This window comes from Mesoplodon densirostris, chromosome 4, assembly GCF_025265405.1.
Source record: "Mesoplodon densirostris isolate mMesDen1 chromosome 4, mMesDen1 primary haplotype, whole genome shotgun sequence".
NCBI classification, from domain to species: domain Eukaryota; kingdom Metazoa; phylum Chordata; class Mammalia; order Artiodactyla; family Ziphiidae; genus Mesoplodon; species Mesoplodon densirostris.
In genome coordinates, this window is record NC_082664.1 from 109,586,106 (window position 1) to 109,610,363 (window position 24,258).

Sequence of the window (24,258 nt, forward strand, 5' to 3'; positions counted from 1 at the left end):
ATTTATTCTACATATGTTGCATTATTTATAAATCAAGTTAAAGTAAAACCACCCTTGTAATTTCACATGCATCCTATGTCCTTGGTTCTACCTTCTCAGTGTTGCTTAACTTGGGCATAAAGTTGAATTTTTAAAATTTATGTCCCTAATGTGAACAGAAGAGGTTACTTTATACCTCCTCACACATGTGCACCTGTCTTTTACAGAGATAAGGAGGATATTTGTTTAATTCTGAAAGATGAGCAGTGACATAATTAAGTGCCTCTTCTGATGGATGACGCGGCCGTGGATTCTGCCTTCTTCTTACCCTGCCAATGGCTTCTCCCTGCAGCTGACTCTCAAATGTCTTAGTCTCTGACTGTAAATAATTAATGAGGACTGTTAGTGTGTGATGGGATGTGAAGCTTCCTTATTCACATGTATAACCACTTACACACTAAGCCCTTTTTGGATACCCCTTTCCAAAAATGCATAGCCAAAAAAAAAAAAAACACCAGTAATCTCCATTCAGACACAGCAGTCTTGTATTGGTGTTTCAGGAAGGATGCAGATTGTGCATGACACTCATGAAATCCACTTAACGTGGATTTTCAGAATGGTTGCCTTTGAAATAGTCATGGCTTAGAGTGAGCTGTAAAGACCCTGGATGGTATCAAGGGGCTTTACTGTAAGCAAGTTGTCTTTCCCTTTCTCCAGAGCAGGATTTTTCTGGGCTGGTGGTGGAGCTCGTTCAGTATGCCATATGGCAGGCCTTCCATTTAGGGTATGTTACTCTGATTCACTTCTCCCAATATTTTGTTATGAAAAATTCCAAACATACAGTGAAAATGAAAGAACTGAACCATGTACATCCATATACCCACCACCTAGATTTTACCATTAACATTTTCTAAAATTTCTCTCATTTCTATCTCTTCTCCTATCCATCCTTCAATCCATTATTTTTAATGCATTTCAAAGTAAATTGGAAATATCTGTACTTTTCACCCTCAAGTGCTTCAGTATTCATATTATTGACTATAGTTCAATATTATTTATAATTTTTTAGGTAAAGTTTATATAAAGTAAAATGCACATACCTTCATTAGACTATTTGATAAGTTTTGACAAATACCAACACCTGTGTACTAAAAACATCATCAAGATAAAGAACCATCACCCAAACAATTTCCTCATGCCCCTCTGCTGGTAAACTTCATGACTGTCCCCACCCTCAGGAACCACTGTTCTGATTTTTTTCCCACCACTGATTAGAACAGAATATAAATGGGATCATTTTGTGCCGTCATTCTTTCACTCGGCATTGTGTTTTGAGATTCCCATCAATCATTTCATGGATCAGTAATTTATTCCTTTTGATTGCTGAGTAGTTACTATACCACAGTAGTTATTTATTCACTCTCCTGTTGTTGGACACCTTTGCTATTTACAGTTTGGAAATACCATGAATAAAGTTGCCATGAACATTCTTGGATATATTTTTTACACATATTTTTCTTGGGTAAATACCTAAGAATAGAATAAGTGAGTCATAGGGTAGGTATATACTTAGTTTCGTAAGAAACCACCAGACTTGTTTCCAAAGTGGTTGTACCATTTTAGACACAACCAATAATATATGAATGTTCTCGTTGCTCCATATCCTCACCAAGTATTGTCAGTATTTTTAAATTTTAGTGATTTTGGTGGGAGTGTAGTGGTGTTTAACTTGCATTTCCCTAATGACTAATGATACTGAGCTTTTAGAATATCTTCTGCTGTTCAAATCTTTGCTCATTTTTAGCTGGGTTGTTTGTCCTTTATTATTGAGTTATAGGAGTTCTTTCTATTTTCTGAATACCATTCCTTTTTTGGATATATATTTTGCAAATATTTTCTTCCAGTATGTAACTTGCCTACTCATTTTCAAATAGTAAATTGTTTTTAAATGGTAGATCAACCTTCTGATGAGCAGAAGTTTTAAGTTTTGTTAAAGTCTAATTTAGGAATTTTTTTCTTTTCATGATTATTACTTTCTGTGTCCCATCTAAGGAAGCTGTGCCTACTCTCAAGTCATAAAAATATTCTCCTGTGATTTTTTTTCCTAAAAGCACTACAATTTTTAACCTTTATGTTTAAATCCATGATCCATCTCAAAGTAATTTTTGTGTGAGAAGTAGGGGTCCGAGTCTCTTTTTATTCAATGGATGTGCAGTTGTTCCAGCACCACTTATTGAAAAGATTTTTGCCTTTCTCATTGTGTTGGCACCCTTTATCAAAAATTAATTGGGTGTACAAGTATGGGTCTATTTCTCAACTTTCTATTCTGTTCCACGGATCTATCACCACACTGCCTTGATTATTATAGTTTTATAGTAAGATGTGAAATCAGATACTATATGTCCTCAAACTCTTCTTTTTCAAGATTGCTTGGGATATTATAAGTCCTTTGAATTTTCATACAAATTTGAGGATCAGATTGTCCATTTTTATGCCCATAAAAGCCTATTGGAATTATGGTAGGGATTACATTGAATCTATAGATAAAACTGGGGAGAATTGACATCTTAACAATATTGATTCTTTTAATCCATGAAAATGAGATTTCTTTCCATTTATATAGGTCTTGTTTAATTTCTCTCAGCAGTGTTTTATAGCTTTCAGGGTATAGATCTTGTCCATCTTTTAAAAAATTTATTTCTAAGCATGTAATTTTTATGCTATTGAAAATAAATATAAAAAAATTTTTTTCCAAATGTTAGCTACTATAATGTAATTTGCTTTTGTGATGTCAGTGTTTGGAAGCCAACCTTCCTCAGCATTTACATTTTTACATTAAAAAAAACAACCTGTTTTTTTAATCCCTTCAAAGAGGTAGCAAAGAGATGGAGTGGGTTTAGCCTGAGCCTGAGAGCTGGTGAACCAAACTTCAGTCCCAGTTTACCTCTTACAAGCTGTGTGAACTTGGCCAAGAATGATAGAATTCTGTCCCCGTTTCTGCTGTCACTCAACACAATCAAAATTTAACTCCTCATTCATTGCAGTCTTTTCTGTAATATCTGTAGAGATAAAACTTTTAACTCTGGTTCACTAACACATTTGAAAATCTGGTAGAAGCCTTGAATTTTCTCCCCAGAGAAATGTATACACACACACACACACAGAATTCTGTGTGCAACTTTAGGATGTGCAGGAAGTCTCTGAAGCCTTTTGGGATCCACAGACCTCCTAATTATGAAGCATTCTAGAGTGGGAGCTCTAAGGGCTGACTGCTTTCACTTCTGCGTCTTCAGACCCAGCACAGTATGGAATGAGGGCTGCCATTCTAAGTCCCATGCCTTTGTGGAGTTTTCTAGGCAGAGAGGGTCTAGATTTCCACACCCACTGGATTTGACCTGCCTTTCTTCCACCACTAGATACCATATCCCTCTGAGGGATATAGCAGTGGGACAGTTTGGTGGGCTACTAGCTCTCCCACCAAAGCCCTTGCTTCTCTGTTGCTGTTGGTAAGGTCAGCCTGGCAGTTTCCTGCCAGGCAGCTGCCCCGGGTGCCCTGGACCCGCTCACTCCAGGCCATCGTCTAGCTGCAGAATCTTCCCCGAGCTGTGTTCAGCTTCCCCGTGCCTTCACAGATGGCCCCATGAGGGAAGGGCCTCCAGCAGGGTGCAGGTGCCTAAGTCTGCTGTACTTGGTGACATTGGCAGCATTTCAGGGCAACCCCTTTCTCTTGCTAAAGCCTCCAGATTTACGTCTTGAAGAACACATCCCACTCTCCCCTCTGATGATTCCTAAGAGCAGCGCTGGCAGTGGAGGTCATGCTACGTGTGTGCTTCTGTCCACCCAGGTGCCGGGGACATGGGCAGCAAACTATCCATGCCAGGTGGCGACCCCACAGCACAGAGCCCCAGGACGGAAGGCATTCATGCCGCATACAAGCGAGGAGACGCCAGCAGAGCCCAGCACCTGCTCAGAGAAGCTTGTGATGAGACCACGTCCCAGCTGGAAAAGGTAAGGTCAATGCCAGCCCCTCTGGCCAGAGCTGGGGACCCAGGTTGGGCGAAGGTTACCACTAAAGTTGTTTTCTTGTTATCTTTATAATAATAATGAGGATTTCTATTGTGTTCTGAATACCTTGTTTCTCATGTAAACTTACTGGTGCCAGTCCTTTCAACTGGACTTCTCAGGCTGTCATCACCTAAGCACACTACTCCTGCCTTCCCAGGGGACAGGGAGGGGGTCACCGAAATATAAAGGACAAAATGGCAATCTGAATGTTTAACTTAATATATTCTTTTACACTTTTTTCCACTATAAAAATAGCACATGCTCAAAAAAGAAAATTTTTTAAATATATAAAAGTAAAGAAAAAAAGAACAAAAAAGTAATCATATTCCTAATGCATCCAAACAATCCCACTTAGCTTTTTTTTTTTGCATCTTTATTGGAGTATAGTTGCTTTACAATGGTGTGTTAGTTTCTGCTTTATAACAAAGTGAATCAGTTATACATATACATATATTCCCATATCTCTTCCCTCTTGCGTCTCCCTCCCTCCCACCCTCCCTATCCCACCCCTCTAGGTGGTCACAAAGCACCGAGCTGATCTCCCTGTGCTATGCGGCTGCTTCCCACTAGCTATCTATTTTACGTTTGGTAGTGTATATATGTCCATGCCACTCTCTCACTTTGACAAAGCTTACCCTTCCCCCTCCCCATATTCTCAAGTCCATTCTCTAGTAGGTCTGTGTCTTTATTCCTATTTTACCCCTAGGTTCTTCATGACATTTTTTTTTTTTTTTTTTTTTTTTTTTTGCTGTACGCGGGCCTCTCACTGTTGTGGCCTCTCCCGTTGCGGAGCACAGGCTCTGGACGCGCAGGCTCAGCGGCCATGGCTCACGGGCCCAGCCGCTCCGCGGCATATGGGATCCTCCCAGACCGGGGCACGAACCTGTATCCCCTGCATCGGCAGGCGGACTCTCAACCACTGCGCCACCAGGGAGGCCCTTCATGACATTTTTTTTCTTAAATTCCATATATATGTGTTAGCATATGGTATTTGCCTTACTCTTTCTGACTTACTTCACTCTGTATGACAGACTCTAGGTCCATCCACCACATTACAAATAGCTCCATTTCTTTTCTTTTTTCTTTATTTTTTTCTTTTTTTTTTTTTTTTTCTTTTTGCGGTATGCGGGCCTCTCACTGTTGTGGCCTCTCCCGTTGCGGAGCACAGGCTCCGGACGCGCAGGCCCAGCGGCCATGGCTCACGGGCCCAGCCGCTCCGCGGCATGTGGGATCCTCCCAGACCGGGGCACGAACCCGTATCCCCTGCATCGGCAGGCGGACTCTTAACCACTGCGCCACCAGGGAGGCCCCATTTCTTTTCTTTTTATGGCTGAGTAATATTTCATTGTATATATGTGCCACATCTTCTTTATCCATTCATCCGATGATGGACACTTAAATTGTTTCCATGTCCTGGCTATTGTAAATAGAGCTGCAATGAGTATTTTGGTACATGACTCTTTTTGAATTATGGTTTTCTCAGGGTATATGCCCAGGAGTGGGATTGCTGGGTCATATGGTAGTTCTATTTTTAGTTTTTTAAGGAACCTCTGTACTGTTCTGCATAGTGGCTGTAACACTTCAAATTCCCACCAGCAGTGCAAGAGTGTTCCCTTTTCTCCACACCCTCTCCAGCATTTACTGTTTCTAGATTTTTTTTTTTTTTTTTTGCGGTACGCAGGCCTCTCACTATTGTGGCCTCTCCCGTTGTGGAGCACAGGCTCCGGATGTGCAGGCTCAGTGGCCATGGCTCACGGGCCCAGCCACACCACGGCACATGGGATCCTCCCAGACCGGGGCACGAACCCGCATCCCCTGCATCGGCAGGCAGACTCTCAACCACTGCGCCACCAGGGAAGCCCCTGTTTCTAGATTTTTTGATGATGGCCATTCTGACTGGTGTGAGATGATATCTCATTGTAGCTTTGATTTGCATTTCTCTAATGATTAATGATGTTGAGCATTCTTTCACGTGTTTGTTGGCAGTCTGTATATCTTCCTTGGAGAAATGTCTATTTAGGTCTTCTGCCCATTTTTGGATTGGGTTGTCTGTTATTTTTATATTGAGCTGCATGAGTTGCTTGTAAATTTTGGACATTAATCCTTTGTCAGTGCTTCATTTGCAAATATCTTCTCCCATTCTGAGCGTTGTCTTTTCATCTTCTTTATGGTTTCCTTTGCTGTGCAAAAGCTTTTAAGTTCCATTAGGTCCCTCCCATTTGTTTATTTTTATTTTTATTGCTATTTCTCTAGGAGGTGGGTCAAAAATGATCTTGCTGTGATTTATGTCATAGAGTGTTCTGCCTATGTTTTATGGCCTTACATTTAGGTCTTTAATCCATTTTGAGTTTATTTTTGTGTATGGTGTTAGAGAGTGTTCTAATTTCATTCTTTTACATGTAGCTGTCCAGTTTTCCCAGTGCCACTTTTTGAAGAGGCTGCCTTTCTCCACTGTTTATTCTTGCCTCCTTTATCAAAGATAAGGTGACCATATGTGCGTGGGTTTATCTCTGGGCTTTCTATCCTGTTCCATTGATCTACATTTCTGTTTTTGTGCCAGGACCATACTGTCTTGATTACTGTAGCTTTGTAGTATAGTCTGAAGTCAGAGAGCCTGATTCCTCCAGCTCCGTTTTTCTTTCTCAAGATTGCTTTGGCTATTTAGCGTCTTTTGTGTTTCCACACAAACTGTGAAATTTTTTGTTCTAGTTCTGTGAAAAATGCCAGTGGTAGTTTGATAGGGATTGCATTGAATCTGTAGATTGCTTTGGGTAGTAGAGTCATTTTCACAATGTTGATTCTTCCAATCCAAGAACATGGTATATCTCTCCATCTATTTGTATCATCTTTAATTTCTTTCATCAGTGTCATACAATTTTCTGCATACAGGTCTTTTGTCTCCTTAGGTAGGTTTATTCCTAGATATTTTATTCTTTCTATTGCAATGGTAAATGGTAATATTTTCTTAATTTCACTTTCAGATTTTTCATCATAAGTGTATAGGAATGCCAGAGATTTCTGTGCATTAATTTTATATCCTGCTACTTTACCAAATTCATTGATTAGCTCTAGTAGTTTTCTGGTAGCATCTTTAGGATTCTCTATGTATAGTATCATGTCATCTGCAAACAGTGACAGCTTTACTTCTTCTTTTCCAATTTGGATTCCTTTTATTTCCTTTTCTTCTCTGATTGCTGTGGCTAAAACTTCCAAAACTATGTTGAAAAAGAGTGGTGAGAGTGGGCAACCTTGTCTTGTTCTTGATCTTGGTCGAAATGCTTTCAGTTTTTCACAATTGAGGACGACGTTGGCTGTGGGTTTGTCATTTTGGGCCTTTATTATGTTGAGGAAAGTTCCCTCTATGCCTACTTTCTGAAGGGTTTTTATCATAAATGGGTGTTGAATTTTGTCAAAAGATTTCTCTGCATCTATTGAGATGACCATATGGTTTTTCTCCTTCAGTTTGTTAATATGGTGTATCACATTGATTGATTTGCATATATTGAAGAATCCTTGCATTCCTGGAATAAACCCCACTTGATCATGGTGTATGATCTTTTTAATGTGCTGTTGGATTCTGTTTGCTAGTATTCTGTTGAGGATTTTTGCATCTATGTTCATCAGTGATATTGGCCTGTAGTTTTCTTTCTTTGTGACATCCTTGTCTGGTTTTGGTATCAGAGTGATGGTGGGCTCGTAGAATGAGTCTGGGAGTGTTCCTCCCTCTGCTATATTTTGGAAGAGTTTGAGAAAGATGGGTGTTAGCTCTTCTCTAAATGTTTGATAGAATACGCCTGTGAAGCCATCTGGTCCTGGGCTTTTGTTTGTTGGAAGATTTTTAATCACAGTTTCAATTTCAATGCTTGTGATTGGTCTGTTCATGTTTTCTGTTTCTTCCAGATTCATTGTTGGTGGGTTGTGCATTTCTAAGAATTTGTCCATTTCTTCCAGGTTGTCCATTTTATTGGCATAGAGTTGCTTGTAGTAATCTCTCATGATCTTTTGTATTTCTGCATTGTCAGTTGTTACTTCTCCTTTTTCATTTCTAATTCGGTTGATTTGAGTCTTCTCCATTTTTTCTTGATGAGTCTGGCTAATGGTTTATCAATTTTGTTTATCTTCTCAAAGAACCAGCTTTTAGTTTTATTGATCTTTGCTATTGTTTCCCTCATTGCTTTTTCATTTATTTCTGATCTGATCTTTATGATTTCTTTCCTTCTGCTAACTTTGGGGGGTTTTTGTTCTACTTTCTCTAATTGCTTTAGGTGCAAGGTTAGGTTGTTTATTCGAGATGTTTCCTGTTTCTTAAATTAGGATTGTATTGCTATAAACTTCCCTCTTAAAACTGCTTTTGCTGCATCCCATAGGTTTTGGGTCGTTGTGTCTCCTTTGTCATTTGTTTCTAGGTATTTTTTAATTTCCTCTTTGATTTCTTCAGTGATCACCTCGTTATTAAGTAGTGTATTGTTTAGTCTCCATGTGTTTGTATTTTTTACAGATCTTTTCCTGTAATTGATATACAGTCTAATAGTGTTGTGGTCAGAAAAGATACTTGATACAATTTCAATTTTCTTAAATTTACCAAGGCTTGATTTGTGACCCAAGATATGATCTATCCTGGAGAATTTTCCATGAGCACTTGAGAAAAATGTGTATTCTGTTGTTTTTGGGTAGAATGTCCTATAAATATTAATTAAGTCCATCTTGTTTAGTGTATCATTTAAAGCTTGTGTTTCCTTATTTATTTTCATTTAGGATGATCTGTCCATTGGTGAAAGTGGGGTGTTAAAGTCCCCTACTATGAATGTGTTACTCCCGATTTCCCCTTTTATGGCTGTTAGTATTTGCCTTATGTATTGAGGTGCTCCTATGTTGGGTGCATAAATATTTACAATTGTTATATCTTCTTCTTGGTTCGATCCCTTGATCATTATGTAGTATCCTTCTTTGTCTCTTCTAATAGTCTTTATTTTAAAGTCTATTTTGTCTGATATGAGAATTGCTACGCCAGCATTCTTTTGGTTTCCATTTGCATGGAATATCTTTTTCCATCCCCTTACTTTCAGTCTGTATGTGTCTCTAGATCTGAAGTGGGTCTCTTGTAGACAGCATACATATGGGCCTTGTTTTTGTATCCATTCAGCCAGTCTGTGTCTTTTGGTGGAAGCATTTAATCCATTTACATTTAAGGTAATTATCGATATATATGTTCCTATTCCCATTTTCTTAATTGTTTTGGGTTTGTTATTGTAGGTCTTTTCCTTCTCTTGTGTTTCTTGCCTAGAGAAGTTCCTTTAGCATTTGTTGTAAAGCTGGTTTGGTCGTGCTGAACTCTCTCAGTTTTTGCTTTTCTGTAAAGGTTTTAATTTCTCCATCAAATCTGAATGAGATCCTTGCTGGGTAGAGTAATCTTGGTTGTAGGTTTTTCTCCTTCATCACTTTAAATATGTCCTGCCAGTCCCTTCTGGCTTGCAGAGTTTCTGCTGAAAGATCAGCTGTTAACCTTATGGGGATTCCCTTGTGTGTTATTTGCTGTTTTTCCCTTGCTGCTTTTAATGTGTTTTCTTTGTATTTAACTTTTGATAGTTTGATTAATACGTGTCTTGGAATGTTTCTCCTTGGATATATCCTGTATGGGACTCTCTGTGCTTCCTGGACTTGGTTATCTATTTCCTTTCCCATATTAGAGAAGTTTTCAACTATAATCTCTTCAAATATTTTCTCATTCCCTTTCTTTTTCTCTTCTTCTTCTGGAACCCCTATAATTCTAATGTTGGTGCATTTAATCCTGTCCCAGAGGTCTCTGAGACTGTCCTCAGTTCTTTTCATTCTTTTTTCTTTATTCTGCTCTGCAGTAGTTATTTCCACTATTTTATCTTCCAGGTCACTTCTCCATTCTTCTGCCTCAGTTATTCTGCTATTGATCCCTTCTAGAGTATTTTTAATTTCATTTATTGTGTTGTTCATCGTTGCTTGTTTCATCTTTAGTTCTTCTAGGTCCTTGTTAAATGTTTCTTGCATTTTCTCTTTTCTGTTTCCAAGATTTTGGATCATCTTTACTATCATTATTCTGAATTCTTTTTCAGGTAGACTGCCTCTTTCCTCTTCATTTGTTAGGTCTGGTGGGTTTTTATCTTGCTCCTTCATCTGCTGTGTGTTTCTCTGTCTTCTCATTTTGCTTATCTTATTGTGTTTGGGGTCTCCTTTTTGCAGGCTGCAGGTGCGTAGTTCCCGTTGTTTTGGGTGTGTGTCCCCAGTGGCTAATGTTGGTTCAGTGGGTTGTGTAGGCTTCCTGGTGGAGGGACTAGTGCCTGTGTTCTGGTGGATGAGGCTGGATCTTGTCTTTCTGGTGGGCAGGTCCACGTCTGGTGGTGTGTTTTGGGGTGCCTGTGGCCTTATTATGATTTTAGGCAGCCTCTCAGCTAATGGGTGGGGTTGTGTTCTTGTCTTGCTAGTTGTTTGGTATAGTGTGTCCAGCACTGTAGCTTGCTGGTCGTTGAGTGAAGCTGGGTGGTGGTGTTGAGATGGAGATCTCTGGGAGATTTTCCCTGTTTGATACTATGTGGAGCTGGGAGGTCTCTTGTGGACCAGTGTCCTGAAGTTGGCTCTCCCACGTCAGAGGCACAGCACTGACTCCTGGCTGCAGCACCAAGAGCCTTTCATCCACATGGCTCAGAATAAAAGGGAGAAAAAGTAGAAAAAAAGAGAGAAAGAAAGAAGATAAAATAAAATAAAATAAAGTAAGGTAAAATAAGAGTTTTTAAAATAAAAAATAATTATTAAGAAAAAAAAAAAAAAAGGACAGATAGAACCCTAGGACAAATGGTGAAAGCAAAGCTATACAGACATAATCTCCACAGAAGCATACACATACACACTCACAAAAAGAGGAAAAGGGGAAAAAATAATAAATCTTGCTCTCAAAGTCCACCTCCTCCATTTGGGATGATTCATTGTCTATTCAGGTATTCCACAGATGCAGGGTACGTCAAGTTGATTGTGGAGATTTAATCCGCTGCTCCTGAGGCTGCTGGGAGAGATTTCCCTTTCTCTTCTTTGTTCGCACAGCTACCGGGGTTCAGCTTTGGATTTGGCCCCGCCTCTGCGTGTAGGTCACTGGAGGGCATCTGTTCTTCGCTCAGACAGGACGGTTAAAGAAGCCGCTGATTCGGGGGCTCTGGCTCACTCAGGCCGGGGGAAGGGAGGGGTACGGAGTGCGGGTCGAGCCTGCGGCGGTAGAGGCCGGCGTGATGTTGCACCAATCTGAAGCGCGCCGTGCGTTCTCCAGTGGAAGTTGTCCCTGGATTCCGGGACGCTGTCAGTGGCGGGCTGCACAGGCTCCCCGGAAGGGAGGTGTGGAGAATGACCTGTGCTCACACAGAGGCTTCTTGGTGGCGGCAGCAGCAGCCTTAGCGTCTCATGCCCGTCTCTGGGGTCCGCGCTGTTAGCCGCCGCTCGCGCCCGTCTGTGGAGCTCCTTTAAGCACCGCTCTTAATCCCCTCCCCTCGCGCACCAGGAAACAAAGAGGGAAGAAAAAGTCTCTTGCCTCTTCGGCAGGTCCAGACTTTTCCCCCGGACTCCCTCCCGGCTAGCCGTGGCGCAATAACCGCTTCAGGATGTGTTCACGCCGCCAGCCCCAGTCCTCTCCCTGCGCTCCGACCGAAGCCCGAGCCTTAGCTCCCAGCCCCGCCCGCCCCGGAGGGTGAACAGAAAAGCCTCTTGGGCTGGTGAGTGCTGGTCGGCACCGATCCTCTGTGCGGGAATCTCCCCACTTTGCCCTCCGCACCCCTGTTGCTGCACTCTCCTCTGCGGCCCCGAAGCTCCCCCGACTCCGCCATCTGCAGTCTCCGCCCGCGAAGGGGCTTGTACTGTGTGGAAACCTTTCCTCCTTCACAGCTCCCTCCCACTGGTGCAGGTCCTGTCCCTATTTTTTTGTCTCTGTTTATTGTTTTTTCTTTTGCCCTACCCAGGTACGTGGGGAGTTTCTTGCCTTTTGGGAGGTCTGAGGTCTTCTGCCAGCGTTCAGTAGGTGTTCTGTAGGAGTTGTTCTACATGTAGATGTATTTCTGGTGTATCTGTGGGGAGGAAGGTGATCTCCGCGTCTTACTCTTCCGCCATCTTCCCCCTCCTCCCCACTTAGCATTTTTGGTATACTCTCTTCCAGGCTGCTGATCTGAACATTCATTTTGTCGTTGTTATTGTTTCTAATATAGATACAAGCCTATTTGTGTATAGTTTTGCATACTGCTTTTTCTCACATAATATTATATGAACAGTTTTCTGTATAAGTTCCTTATGAGCGTCACCTTCAATGGCTACATGACATTCCATCTAGTAGAGACAGTGTCACTTACCTGGCTATTCCTTTTGGTTAGATATTTGTATTGTTTCTAATTTTTTACTACTATAAATCATGCTGCATTGAATGTTTTTTGCCTAATCCTTTTCTTATTGTCAATATATTTTCTCAGCCTAGGTTAACAGGAATTGAGAATGTGGGTATGAGCAATTTTTAAATTTTGAAACACATGCCAAACTTTTCCAAAAAGCTTGTAGAGATCAACCCTCTTGCCCACCTACAGCTTGAGAAGACCATTGCCACATTCTGGTCCTTGTGGGAAATTCTTATTGGCTGTTAACCATGGAAGCACTTTACTGATTCAATACTTTGATTAGCACAGGTTTAATGTCTCCATATGATTAATAGTTGGAAATAACTCAGTTACTAAACCTGTTCTCAAAATTGTAAGAGATTTTTTGGGGGGAATTGGCAAGTACATGTGCTTGAGAATTATTGAGGGGAGGGCATTTTTTATTCCTCCTATTATGAATTCACACCATATATGGCCAAAGGCCTCTCTTCTTATGGGGAGAACTGGGATGCACATATGTGCAGGTCAGACTTTTGGCCCCTTGGGTTGGCACTGGGTGGCCTCCCACAAGGAGGGCTGTTCAGCAGACAGCCTGGAGACTGTGCCTCCCTCTGCTCGTGTCAGTAGTCTGCCCAGGTTGTGATATCATGCCCATGCATTCATGGGTTGGCCCACTCACAAATTCGTTAGCATGGCTGCCCTCTGTGAGCTGGGTTCCTTATACCCACTTCCCTCAACGCCTGCCATGAAGGAGATTAAGGGGAGTTGTAATGATCCCCATTTTATTATGAGAGAACTGGAGTACAGTGCTGTCAAGGCACTTGTCCAAAGACACATAGGTGGTAAGTGGCAGAGCCAGGATTCAATGTGGCATGTCCATTTGGCACCAACGTCAGTGCCCTGTGCCTGACTCTTCAGTGGAGAACCAGCATGACACTGGACCGAGGAACCCACAGTCTAACAGAGGAGCCAGAGACATGGGGGTGGGTATACACAAATACAAGATGGCTTTTGGGGACAATGGAATAGCCTAGCTCTTGCTGGTGGTGATTGTGATTGAGTTATACCTAGTCAAAATTCATCAAAGCGCACTAAAAAGGGTGAATTTACTATGTATAAATTATATCTTAAGAAACCTGACTTTAAAGCAATACAGGAGAGCATGTATTCAGGCTCAAATGACCTGTGTGGCAAGATGAATAAGTACTGCAGCCTTGATGAGAGAGCTGAAAAGGCTTTAGCTATGCAGAGATGGTGACAGAGACCTCCCAGTGCAGGGGACACTGTGAGCAAGGAGATGGGGCATGTGCTGACCTTTGAGAAAAAGACTAGGCTTTCTGTGAGAAGAGGGCTCTCAGAGGCACAAACCTAAGGCACAGGACAGCAGCCCTGGCTTGCACATTCAAATAACATGAAGAATTTTGATTCCTGCCTGAGATATCTTTCATGATGCTGTTCCAAATAAATAGAATATGAGACATTTATAAGATCAAATTTTCTAGTAGTCACATTAAAAAAGTAAACAGAAACAGGTAGAATTTTAATAATCTATTTTATTTAACCAGCATATATTAAAGATCATCATTTCAACATGTAATCAGTATAAAAATTATTGACAAGATAGTTTACCCTTTTCATACTAGGTCTTTGAAATCCCATGTGATTTTACACTTTCAGCACATCTCACTTTGCATGAGCCACGTTTCAAGCCTCGTCAGCCACAGCCGTCCTGGGCAGCACAGCTCCAATCTTGCCCATGGACTTCATGAAGCATTTAGAGTCAATTTTCTTGGCAGTTCCCAACAGCACTGGTCTTGCTGACATCCTGCCCCTGTTCTGTTTTGACCAGGGCCAGCTCCTGAGCATCTCTGCGGCCTATGGGGATCTGGAGACTGTCCGGTATCTTCTCACTGAGAGACTGGTGGAGCTGCCAACGGAGCCCACCGACGACAACCCAGCCGTGGTGGCAGCACAGTTTGGGCACACTGATGTCGTGCAGGAATTACTTGAGTCTTTGCCAGGTAAATCCCAGAGCATGAGCTCTTCACCACCTCTCAGGGACCCTCTTTTCTTAGGAACCAGGCAGGCATTTAGGGGGGCTGCACTTCAAAATGTTTATGTCTTCACACTGTTTACTGGTCATGAGATCCAGAAATCTGGGAGTATTCTTTAAAGCAGTTTTAGGTTCACAGAAGAACTGATGAACAAGTACTGAGAATTCTCATATACCACCTCCTAGTTTCCCTATTATTTGCGTTTTGTGTGAGAGTGGTACAGTTGTTAAAACTGATGAACCAACCAATATTGACACATTATTACTAATTGAAGCCCATAGTTGACATTAGGGTTGTATATCTATAGCTTTTGACAAAAGTGTAATGACATATTTCCACCATTACTGCATCATACAGAATTGTTTCACTGCCCTAATAGTCATCTGTGTTCCACCTATTCATCCCTCTCTCTCCCAACCCCTGGCAGCCACTGATCTCTTTACTGTCTCCATAGTTTTGCCTTTTCCAGAATGACATATAGTTGGATTCATATAGTACGTAGCCTTTTCAGATTGACTACTTCCACTTAGCAATATGCATTCAAGTTTCCTCAATGTCTTTTCATGGCTTGAGAGCACATATATATATATATATATATATATATATATTTTATTACTGAATAACATTACATTGTCTGGATGTACCATGCTATGTTGCTTTTTTAAATAACAAGTTAAATTTTTCTCTGGTGGACTCAAGGTGTCCTGGTCTCCTTTGATTTCCCATGATGGCCTTGGATCTGTGACACTATTTAAGTCCAGGCATCACTACAGCTATAGGCTGAGGCATTGCCTTAGAGTGGTCTTGGGAGTTAGGATTTTGTGAGGGAGTGGGGCCAGCGTCATGGGCATGTGACAGTGCAGTCACACAGAGCCCTGCACTTAGAAGGGCCCCACACTTGGTTTAACACTCTGCAGTTGCCCTCTTGAAATTTTTTTTAAGTTTTTTTTTTTTGATGTGGACCATTTTTAAAGTCTTTATTGAATTTGTTACAATACTGCTTCTGTTTTATATTTTGGTTTTTTGGCCATGAGGCATGTGGGATCTTAGCTCCCCAACCAGGGATCAAGCCCACACCCCCTGCATTGGAAGGCGAAGTCTTAACCACTGGACTGCCAGGGAAGTCCCAGCCCTCTTGAAATTTTTAATGATTTTTGTACAAGGGACCCCATTTTTTTTTGTTTTTTCTGGCTGCGTTGGGTCTTCAATGCTGCGTGCAGGCTTTCTCTAGTTGTGGCAAGTGGAGGCTATTCTTCATTGTGGTGCACGGGCTTTTCATTGCAGTGGCTTCTCTTGTTGCAGTGCATGGGCTCTAGGCACGCGGGTTTCAGTAGGTGCAGCACATGGGCTCAGTAGTTGTGGCACGCAGGCCCTAGAGCACTGGGCTTCAGTAGTTGCAGCGCGTGGGCTCTGTAGTTGCGGCGCGTGGGCTCTAGGGTGTGTGGGCTTCAGTAGTTGTGGCGTGCAGGCTCAGTAGTTGTGGCTCACAGGCTCTAGAGTGCAGGCTCAGTAGTTGTGACGCACGGGCTTAGTTGCTCCGTGGCATGTGGGATCTTCCAGGATCAAGGATTGGACCCATGTCCCCTGCATTGGCAGGTGGATTCTTAACACTGCACCACCAGGGAAGTCCAAGGGATCCTATTTTTAAGTTTTTCATGGGACCCCACAATTATGCAGTACTACTGTTAAGGGGTGTCCAGCTATGTGCTTTGAGGTAGATTTGTGCTCAGATTTGGTTCCAAGCTGGCATTCCTCTCCTGTGGCTGGAAGGAGAATGAGTTTATGAACAGAAATAAGGGCACTGTTAGGGCCCATAGATGCTGTTTGGGTCAAGCAAGGTATAGGAGGGCAGGAAGGAGCCCCCAAGGAGCCAAAGCTGATTCCCTCTCCTCAGGGATCTCCAAGAGTAGCTCTGTTCTAGTCCCAAAGAGTCTATGCCACTGGCTCACTCATCTCATTGGACAGCTTACATTTATTGAGCATTTTCCAAGTACTGGACACACTGCAGAACTTGATAGACACAGAGGCTTTTTTAAAAAGGTGATTCCAGCCCTTTAGTAGGTCCTGGTCAAGCAGAGGAAATTGAGGCAGAAAGGTGTAACCATGCGAAGGTTGAAATATTTACACAGTGGTCTGCAAGCACAGATCAGGGAATGGTCTTGTCTGGGTGCAGGCTGGAGCCTTCAGAGGGAGCTGACATCTGAGCCAGGCTTTGCAGGCTAAGTAGGAGTTTACTTGGCAGACAAGCAAGGGAAGAGCCTGGTTTGCCTGCTTTTGCAGAGCAGGGAGCTTGGGTGGACCTGAGCATGGTTCTCAGCTGCTCCCAGGGGTGTCATGTCTTTAACTCAACTCAGGACAGAGCTGCTGAGGACTGAAGGAGTCCAGTGCATTGTGCTGGGCCCTGTGGGGAGTGCAGAGGTGGGCAAAACAGTTTGTGTTCTCTGGGAATTCCCAGCCTATAGGAAAGGCAGCCACTGTCGGGAGTAAGGTAAGACAAGAGGCAGCTAGAGAATGAAGTCAGGGTTCAAGAAGAGGAGGGATGAGAGGTCCATGGGGTGTGGGTACATCGTTGTGTAATTATGAACATCATTTGAAGGACATCATTATGTAATTCCTGGTCTTGTAGCTGAGCAGGGCTGAAGAGAAGGAGGAGGTAGAAAGATGGGCTCTATGAGTGTTGCTGGATTTGGGCCTCATAGAATACATGTAGGGGTTTGTATGGTTAAGAGAGCACCCTTTGGTTTTAGATAAAGCAGAACTTAAGGCTTGACTTTGCCATTTACCAACTGTGGGACCCTCAGCAAGTTCCCAAGTCTCCCTGAGCTTCGGTTTCCTCATATTAAAATTATGACTGTGAAATACAGGGCCTGCCTCCTAAGAATGACACACTTATATCCTCAACAGAAGTTAGCAGCATGACGACTACACTTCTCATAGCTGGATATCTGGTAGTAATGGAGAGGGGTAATTCGTTTTCTGTTCATATACCTCCTCCTTTGAATTGTTCATTTTAGTTATCAGTTGAGGGCAAAGAAGGGACATTTATTTAGCACCTGCTGCAGCACAGGCATAATGCCAGGTACCTTATGTGGTGGGTTTTAATTCTTGCCTTCTCTACCTCACCCCTATTTCCTGGTCAGTTTCCTATCACAGAGGGAGGGTCACTCTCTCCAGGCTTCAGAGCACTTTGATTCCTGAGGACTTTCCACCTCTGGAAGTGAGACAGTGTTATGATGCAATTGGGAAGTGTCCATGTGGAGGATGAGATTGTATGGCAGCTAGATCCAAAAGTCATTGCACTACTTTGAACTTGAAGATATTGTAACATTTCAGCCCACGCTCTCTCTGTTCATTCAGTGTGTTAAGTGTTATTTTATCCTGGAATTAAGTAGGCAGTTCTTTCAGGGAGTAATTCTCTAAGTTTTAGGCTGATCTACTTTTTTCATCAAAGTATTTTTTTTTAACTTATGAAAGTAATGTATGTATATTACAGATAATTTGGAAATGCAGAAAAGTGTTATTACTCTAAGAACATAATGACATATCATAATGAGTTATGTCAGGCACTTGACAGAGGTTATGACAATTTATTGAGTCAAGCACTTGACATACACTATGTCATGTAATCCTCACATTAAACTTGGGAGGTGGGGTGTTATTGTTCCCATTTTACTGATGGGTAAACTGAGTCACAAAGAGGATAAGAAATTTGCCCAAGATGACACAGCTGAAATTTTTTTTTATCTTTATTTTTTTTATTTTTTATTTTTTTGGCTGTGTTGGGTCTTTGTTTCTGTGTGTGGGCTTTCTTCTAGTTGCGGTGAGCAGGGGCCACTCTTCATCGCGGTGTGCGGGCCTCTCACTGTCGCGGCCTCTCTTGCTGTGGAGCACAAGCTCCAGACGCGCGGGTCAGTAGTTGTGGCTCACGGGCCTAGTCGCTCCACGGCATGTGGGATCTTCCCCGATGAGGGCTCGAACCCGTGTCCCCTGCATTGGCAGGCAGATTCTCAACCACTGTGCCACCAGGAAAGCCCTAAATCTTTATTTTTGAGGTCAGATAAATTCACTATGGATTTTTAAAAATATTTATTTATAATTATTTATTTGGTGGCACCAGGCCTTAGTTGTGGCAATAGGGCTCCTTAGCTGCAGCACACATGTGGGATCTAGTTCCCTGACCAGAGATCGAACCCAGGCCCTCTGTATTGGGAGTACAGAATCTTATCCACTGTGCCACCAGGGTCCCACACAGCTGAAATATTTTAATCCTAAACTGCCTATCTCCAAAACCCATATCCCTGTGTGTGATGCTGCTCTAGGGATGAGGTCAGGGCTGGGGATGAGGAAGAGAGTAAGGGGATGCTCACAATCCCACTACCCAGAGATAATTCTGCAGCACTGAAGGTAGTTCTTTCTAGTCTTATTTCCATTGTTAAGATCACACTGTTTTGAATGCTGCTTTTGAATGCTGCTTTTCCTCAGTTGGTGTTATTCGATGAGCAAGTGGGTTTATAATGATGTGGGGAAATGTCATATGCAATTCAGAGGGACTACTCCATAGACACTGTCAACTGGATGGAAGCAAATTTCAGCTGGAAATAGGCCCGTGATCGAAGGGGATTTCAGAGCAGGAACAACCAGTCCCTCCAGCCACCCTCTCCCTTTGTCCTGTCGTCCCTGCCAGGTCCCTGCAGCCCCCAGCGATTACTGAACTGGATGCTGGCCTTGGCCTGCCAGCAGGGGCACCTGGCAGTGGTGAAACTCCTGGTCCTGACGCACGGGGCCGACCCAGAGAGCTATGCAGTCAGGAAGAATGAGTTCCCTGTCATCGTGCGCCTGCCACTCTACGCGGCCATCAAGTCAGGTGGGTCCCCAGTCAGTCCGCCCATGAAAACCATCGCCCTGTCAAGATGTGGGCCCATCCTTCACACTCAACTTCTGCTCTCCAATGGCCTTTGTGGAGGTTTTCGCAACTCCATTCTTTGCTTTTTCAAAAGGTCTGCCTCTCTCCTCCTTCCCCCTACTCACTCCTGCAAAGGGATTTCAGTGACAGGGGCCAACCGTGGCAAAGGGACCATCTTAGGAGGCACTTCAAAGGGCAAAGCCCCACAAAAGTTCTGTCACTAACAGGAACCTTCCAGCGTCAAGGGAGGTAATAGAGAAGTTCAACAGCACCAGTGCCCTTTTCATTTTCATTTCACATGTGAGTGTCTGCCCTTTTGGACAACTGTGGCACACCCTGCATCCCAATGCCCTTAGCTCTCCACTTTCTGTCCTTTAGGGAATGAAGACATTGCCATATTCCTGCTTCGGCATGGGGCCTTTTTCTGTTCCTACATCTTACTGGACAGTCCTGACCCCAGCAAATATCTCCTCAGGAAGTATTTCGTCGAAGCAAGTGCCTTGCCTAGCAGTTGTCCAGGAAAAATGGTGAGTACTCACTGTCTGTGGATGAATGAATAAAGAAGAGGTGGTGTATATATACAGTGGAATATTTTTCAGCCATGAGAAAGAAGTACATCCTTCCATTTGCAACAACATGGATGGACTTTGAGGACATTATGCTGAGTGAAAGAAGTCAGACAGAGAAAGACAAATACTGTATGTTTTCACTTACATGTGGAATCTAAAAAAGGCAAACCATAGAAACAGAGTAGATGGTTTGCCAGCACCTGGGGGATGGGGCAAATGGGGAGATGTTGGTCATATAGCTGAAGTGTTGGTCACTTCAGCTATAAGTTCCAGAGGTCTAATGTGCAGCACTGATTACAGCTAATAGCACTGTATTATATATGTGAAAGTTTCCAAGAGAATAAAGCTTAAATGTTCTCACCACAAAAATGAAATAGTAATTAGGTGACATAGTACAGGTGTTAGCTAAGGCTACAGGCGGTAATCATTCTGCAGTATGTAAATGTATCAAATCAACAGGTCATACATCTTAGCTTATACAATGTCGTATGTCAATTATTGCTCCATAAAACTGGGGAAAAAACACATACAGGAATTAGTTCTAGTTAGTTTACCATTTTAATAACAAAAATAATATTGCATTGTTTACATTATCTTCAACTTGACTTTTTAAATTTAGCACTCTATCACTGACTCCCCCTAGATCAGTCAGTGTGGCTACATCTCATTCTTTTAAATACGTGCCTTAAATCTAGAGTGAATGTAGCTTAGTTGACTCAGCCCTTTTCCTGCTGGTGGACATTTGGATTATTTCTGGTTTCACACTTTCACCAGCTTTACATGGGGATATCTATCCCCATACTTTGGCCAGCACTAGATGTCCAGGAGCCTTTTAATTTTCATCACTCTGATGGGTAAAAATGGAATCTCCATGTTTTAATGTCCACATTTCTATTCTTAATAATATTGAGCATCTTTTCATATCATCATCAATTATTTGCATTTCCCTTTATGAGTTGCCTGTTACAGTTTGTTGATTATTTTTCTCAAGGATTACTCACCTTTTCCTTCTCATTTTGGAGAGGCTTTTTGTATGTTAGAGATTTTAAGCCTTTGTTTATCATACATGTTGCCAACATTTTTCCCAATCCATTATCTGTCTTCTGTCTGTTATCTTTTGAGATAACAAAGATATAAGAATATATAATCAAATATGTTTGTTTTTTCCTTTATGGCGTTTGGGTTATATAAGAAAGTCATTTCACCCTCGATTTTACATAAATATTCTCCTAGAGTCTTTTATACTATTTTTACTCTTTTATTTTTTATATTTTAAGCTTTAACTTTTCTTGTATTTATTTGTATATGTGGTTTGAGGGAGGGAATCTAGCATTCCTCTCTTCTAGGTGGATGATCAGTTATGCCAGCACAATTTTTAAAGTAAACTTTGATTTTCCCTCTGAATTGAAATGTCACTAATGCCATTTCCCCCAATATATACCTATATACATTTTGGGATTCTCTGCACTGGTCCACTATTAATCTGTTTCTGTTCAAATGCTATACTGTTTTGATTATAGGCATTTCATTTAAACCTTACAACCTGTTAATGCAAGTTTTCTACTCTTTATTTGCTTTTTTCAAAAATATCTTGACTGTTATCAGACATTCGTTTTTCCATTTTGTGCATTTCCTATGGTGACTCCCATGGCAATTTGTGCTGCGTTTATGTTCTTTGATGGGATTTTATAGTTTTCCTCATAAAGATTTCCTGAACCTATTTTGTTTATTTATTATTGTTTTTGCCACTGTTTGAATGGAATATATATAATTCTTACCCATTTCCAGCCTAATGTTGCTGGTACGAAGGAAAGCTCTTCTGTTTATTTGTTTTACCCAGTCCCCTTACCAACTTGTCTTACTAATTCTAGTTTTTAGAGGAGTTCCTTGAAACTTTTAGGTATATTATCAAGTCATCTGCAAATTAAAACAGGTTTGTCTTGTCTTTTCTAATATTTATTTAACTTACTTTATTTCATGGCTTACTGATTATCAGCAGAAATGTCAAAAGTTGAATCATCTGAAAAGAGCAGATGTATCTCTCTTGTTCCTGTTTTTAAAAGTCTTGGCATCAGCAGTTTATGGTCATTTGCTGTAGATTTTTGGTAAATAGACTTGTTATATTTAGGTAGTTTCCATGTATTCCTTTTTGCTTAGGATTTTTATTAGGAAATGTTGCTGAATTTTGTTGGATCTCGTTTTAGCAGCTATGGATATATTCACATAGCTTTTCTACTTTAATTTGTTTATGTAATGAATGATGATGATAGATATTGACCCAATATTGAAATCTTGTAATAATGCTAATTGGTGTTTTTATGGCTGGATTTGACCTATTGATATTTTATTTACAGTTTTTGCATCTATATTTATAGGTGAATTGATCTATAATTTTCTATTTTTATTATCTTTATGAGATTTTAGTATAAGACTATGTTAGCTTTACAGAATGACTTAGGGAACTTCCCATTTTATTACAATCTGGAGAAGTTTCATAGGAGTTATTTATTGTTAAAGATTGATTAGATAAAGCAGGTCTTTGTTTGGGGACTTCTTTTGAAGACATTGATCAGTTCAGGTTGTCTGCTTTTGCTTATGTGCAGTTCAAGAGGTAATATTTTGGTAGAAAATCATCCATTTCCGTTAGATTTTTAAATTTGCCATCATAGTGTGTTACATTTACCTTTTCTGGTAATTCTTTTCTTCTATATTTGTAGTTATTATATTCCCATTTATGAGGTTGAACAGTTTTACTTTTTCTCTTTCGAATTTAATCAGACCAGCCAGGCATTTATATATTCTAGTTGTCCTACCAAGGACCTAGATTTTCTTTATTTTTTATGATTTATTATGTTTGTTCCTTCATTCGTTTTGGCTTTTATCTGTACTGAAATCTTCTTGATATCTTCTCTGAGTGTTTGGTTGATGGTGTTGTGGTCAAGATTAGGCTCTGGCAAGAGACTTCCTGGCTCTAATCTAGGCTCCAGGCCTCACTGCTCTAGGACCTCCATCTGGTTACTTACATCTCTGGGGCTTGGTTTCCTCATCTACTGATTTTTATCTAGTTCTTCATATAATTCTAGAAGTTTATGCTTCATACCCCTGGTTTATGGCTTTATGACCCATTTTAACGTATTTCATTATATCAAATATCTGCCTTAATCCTGTTGATGCTTCTATCCTTAAAATTGGGTTTGTCTGCTCTTCACATGGCCACACTGCTCTTTTTTCTTTGCATCAACCTTGTTTAAGTTTCCCCAGCCTTTATTTTCAGCTTTTGTTTTGTCTTAGGTGTATTTTTTGTAACAGTATTGAGGGTTTTTTTTTTTCTTTTTTTTTTTAATTTTATTTTTTTTATTTTTTTTTTATTTTACAAATTTATTCAGTTATACATATACATATGTTCCCATATCCCCTCCCTTTTGCGTCTCCCTCCCACCCTCCCTATCCCACCCCTCCAGGCAGTCACAAAGAACCGAGCTGATCTCCCTGTGCTATGCGGCTGCTTCCCACTAGCTATCTACCTTACGTTTGGTAGTGTATATATGTCCATGCCGCTCTTTCACTTTGTCACAGCTTACCCTTCCCCCTCCCCATATCCTCAAGTCCATGCTCTAGTAGGTCTGTGTCTTTATTCCTGTCTTACTCCTAGGTTCTTGATGACATTTTTTTTCTTAATTTCCATATATATGTGTCAGCATACAGTATTTGTCTTTCTCTTTCTGACTTACTTCACTCTGTATGACAGACTCTAGGTCCATCCACCTCATTACAAATAGCTCAATTTCATTTCTTTTTATGGCTGAGTAATATTCCATTGCATACATGTGCCACATCTTCTTTACCCATTCATCCGATGATGGACACTTAGGTTGTTTCCATCTCCGGGCTATTGTAAATAGGGCTGCTATGAACATTTTGGTACATGTCTCTTTTTCTTTTTTTTTTTTTTTTTTTTCTTTTTGCGGTATGTGGGCCTCTCACTGTTGTGGCCTCTCCCGTTGCGGAGCACAGGCTCCGGATGCGCAGGCCCAGCGGCCATGGCTCACGGGCCCAGCCGCTCCGCGGCATATGGGATCCTCCCAGACCGGGGCACGAACCCGTATCCCCTGCATCGGCAGGCGGACTCTTAACCACTTGCGCCACCAGGGAGGCCCATGTCTCTTTTTGAATTATGGTTTTCTCAGGGTATATGCCCAGTAGTGGGATTGCTGGGTCATATGGTAGTTCTATTTGTAGTTTTTTAAGGAACCTCCATACCGTTCTCCATAGTGGCTGTACCAATTCACATTCCCACCAGCAGTGCAAGAGTGTTC

General features: G+C 41.5%; 1 protein-coding gene across 4 annotated transcripts in view; it reads left to right on the plus strand.

The window, feature by feature from the left end:
• LRRK1 (leucine rich repeat kinase 1) overlaps positions 1 to 24,258 on the plus strand; it is a 129,698-nt gene that overhangs the window by 35,423 nt on the left and 70,017 nt on the right. For all 4 annotated transcript variants that reach the window (XM_060096920.1, XM_060096921.1, XM_060096923.1 and 1 more), the window contains exons 3-6: positions 3,824 to 3,987; positions 14,266 to 14,437; positions 19,155 to 19,334; positions 19,752 to 19,900. In XM_060096920.1, the coding sequence (XP_059952903.1) occupies positions 3,824 to 3,987; positions 14,266 to 14,437; positions 19,155 to 19,334; positions 19,752 to 19,900 (665 nt within the window). The remainder of the gene's footprint in view (positions 1 to 3,823; positions 3,988 to 14,265; positions 14,438 to 19,154; positions 19,335 to 19,751; positions 19,901 to 24,258) is intronic.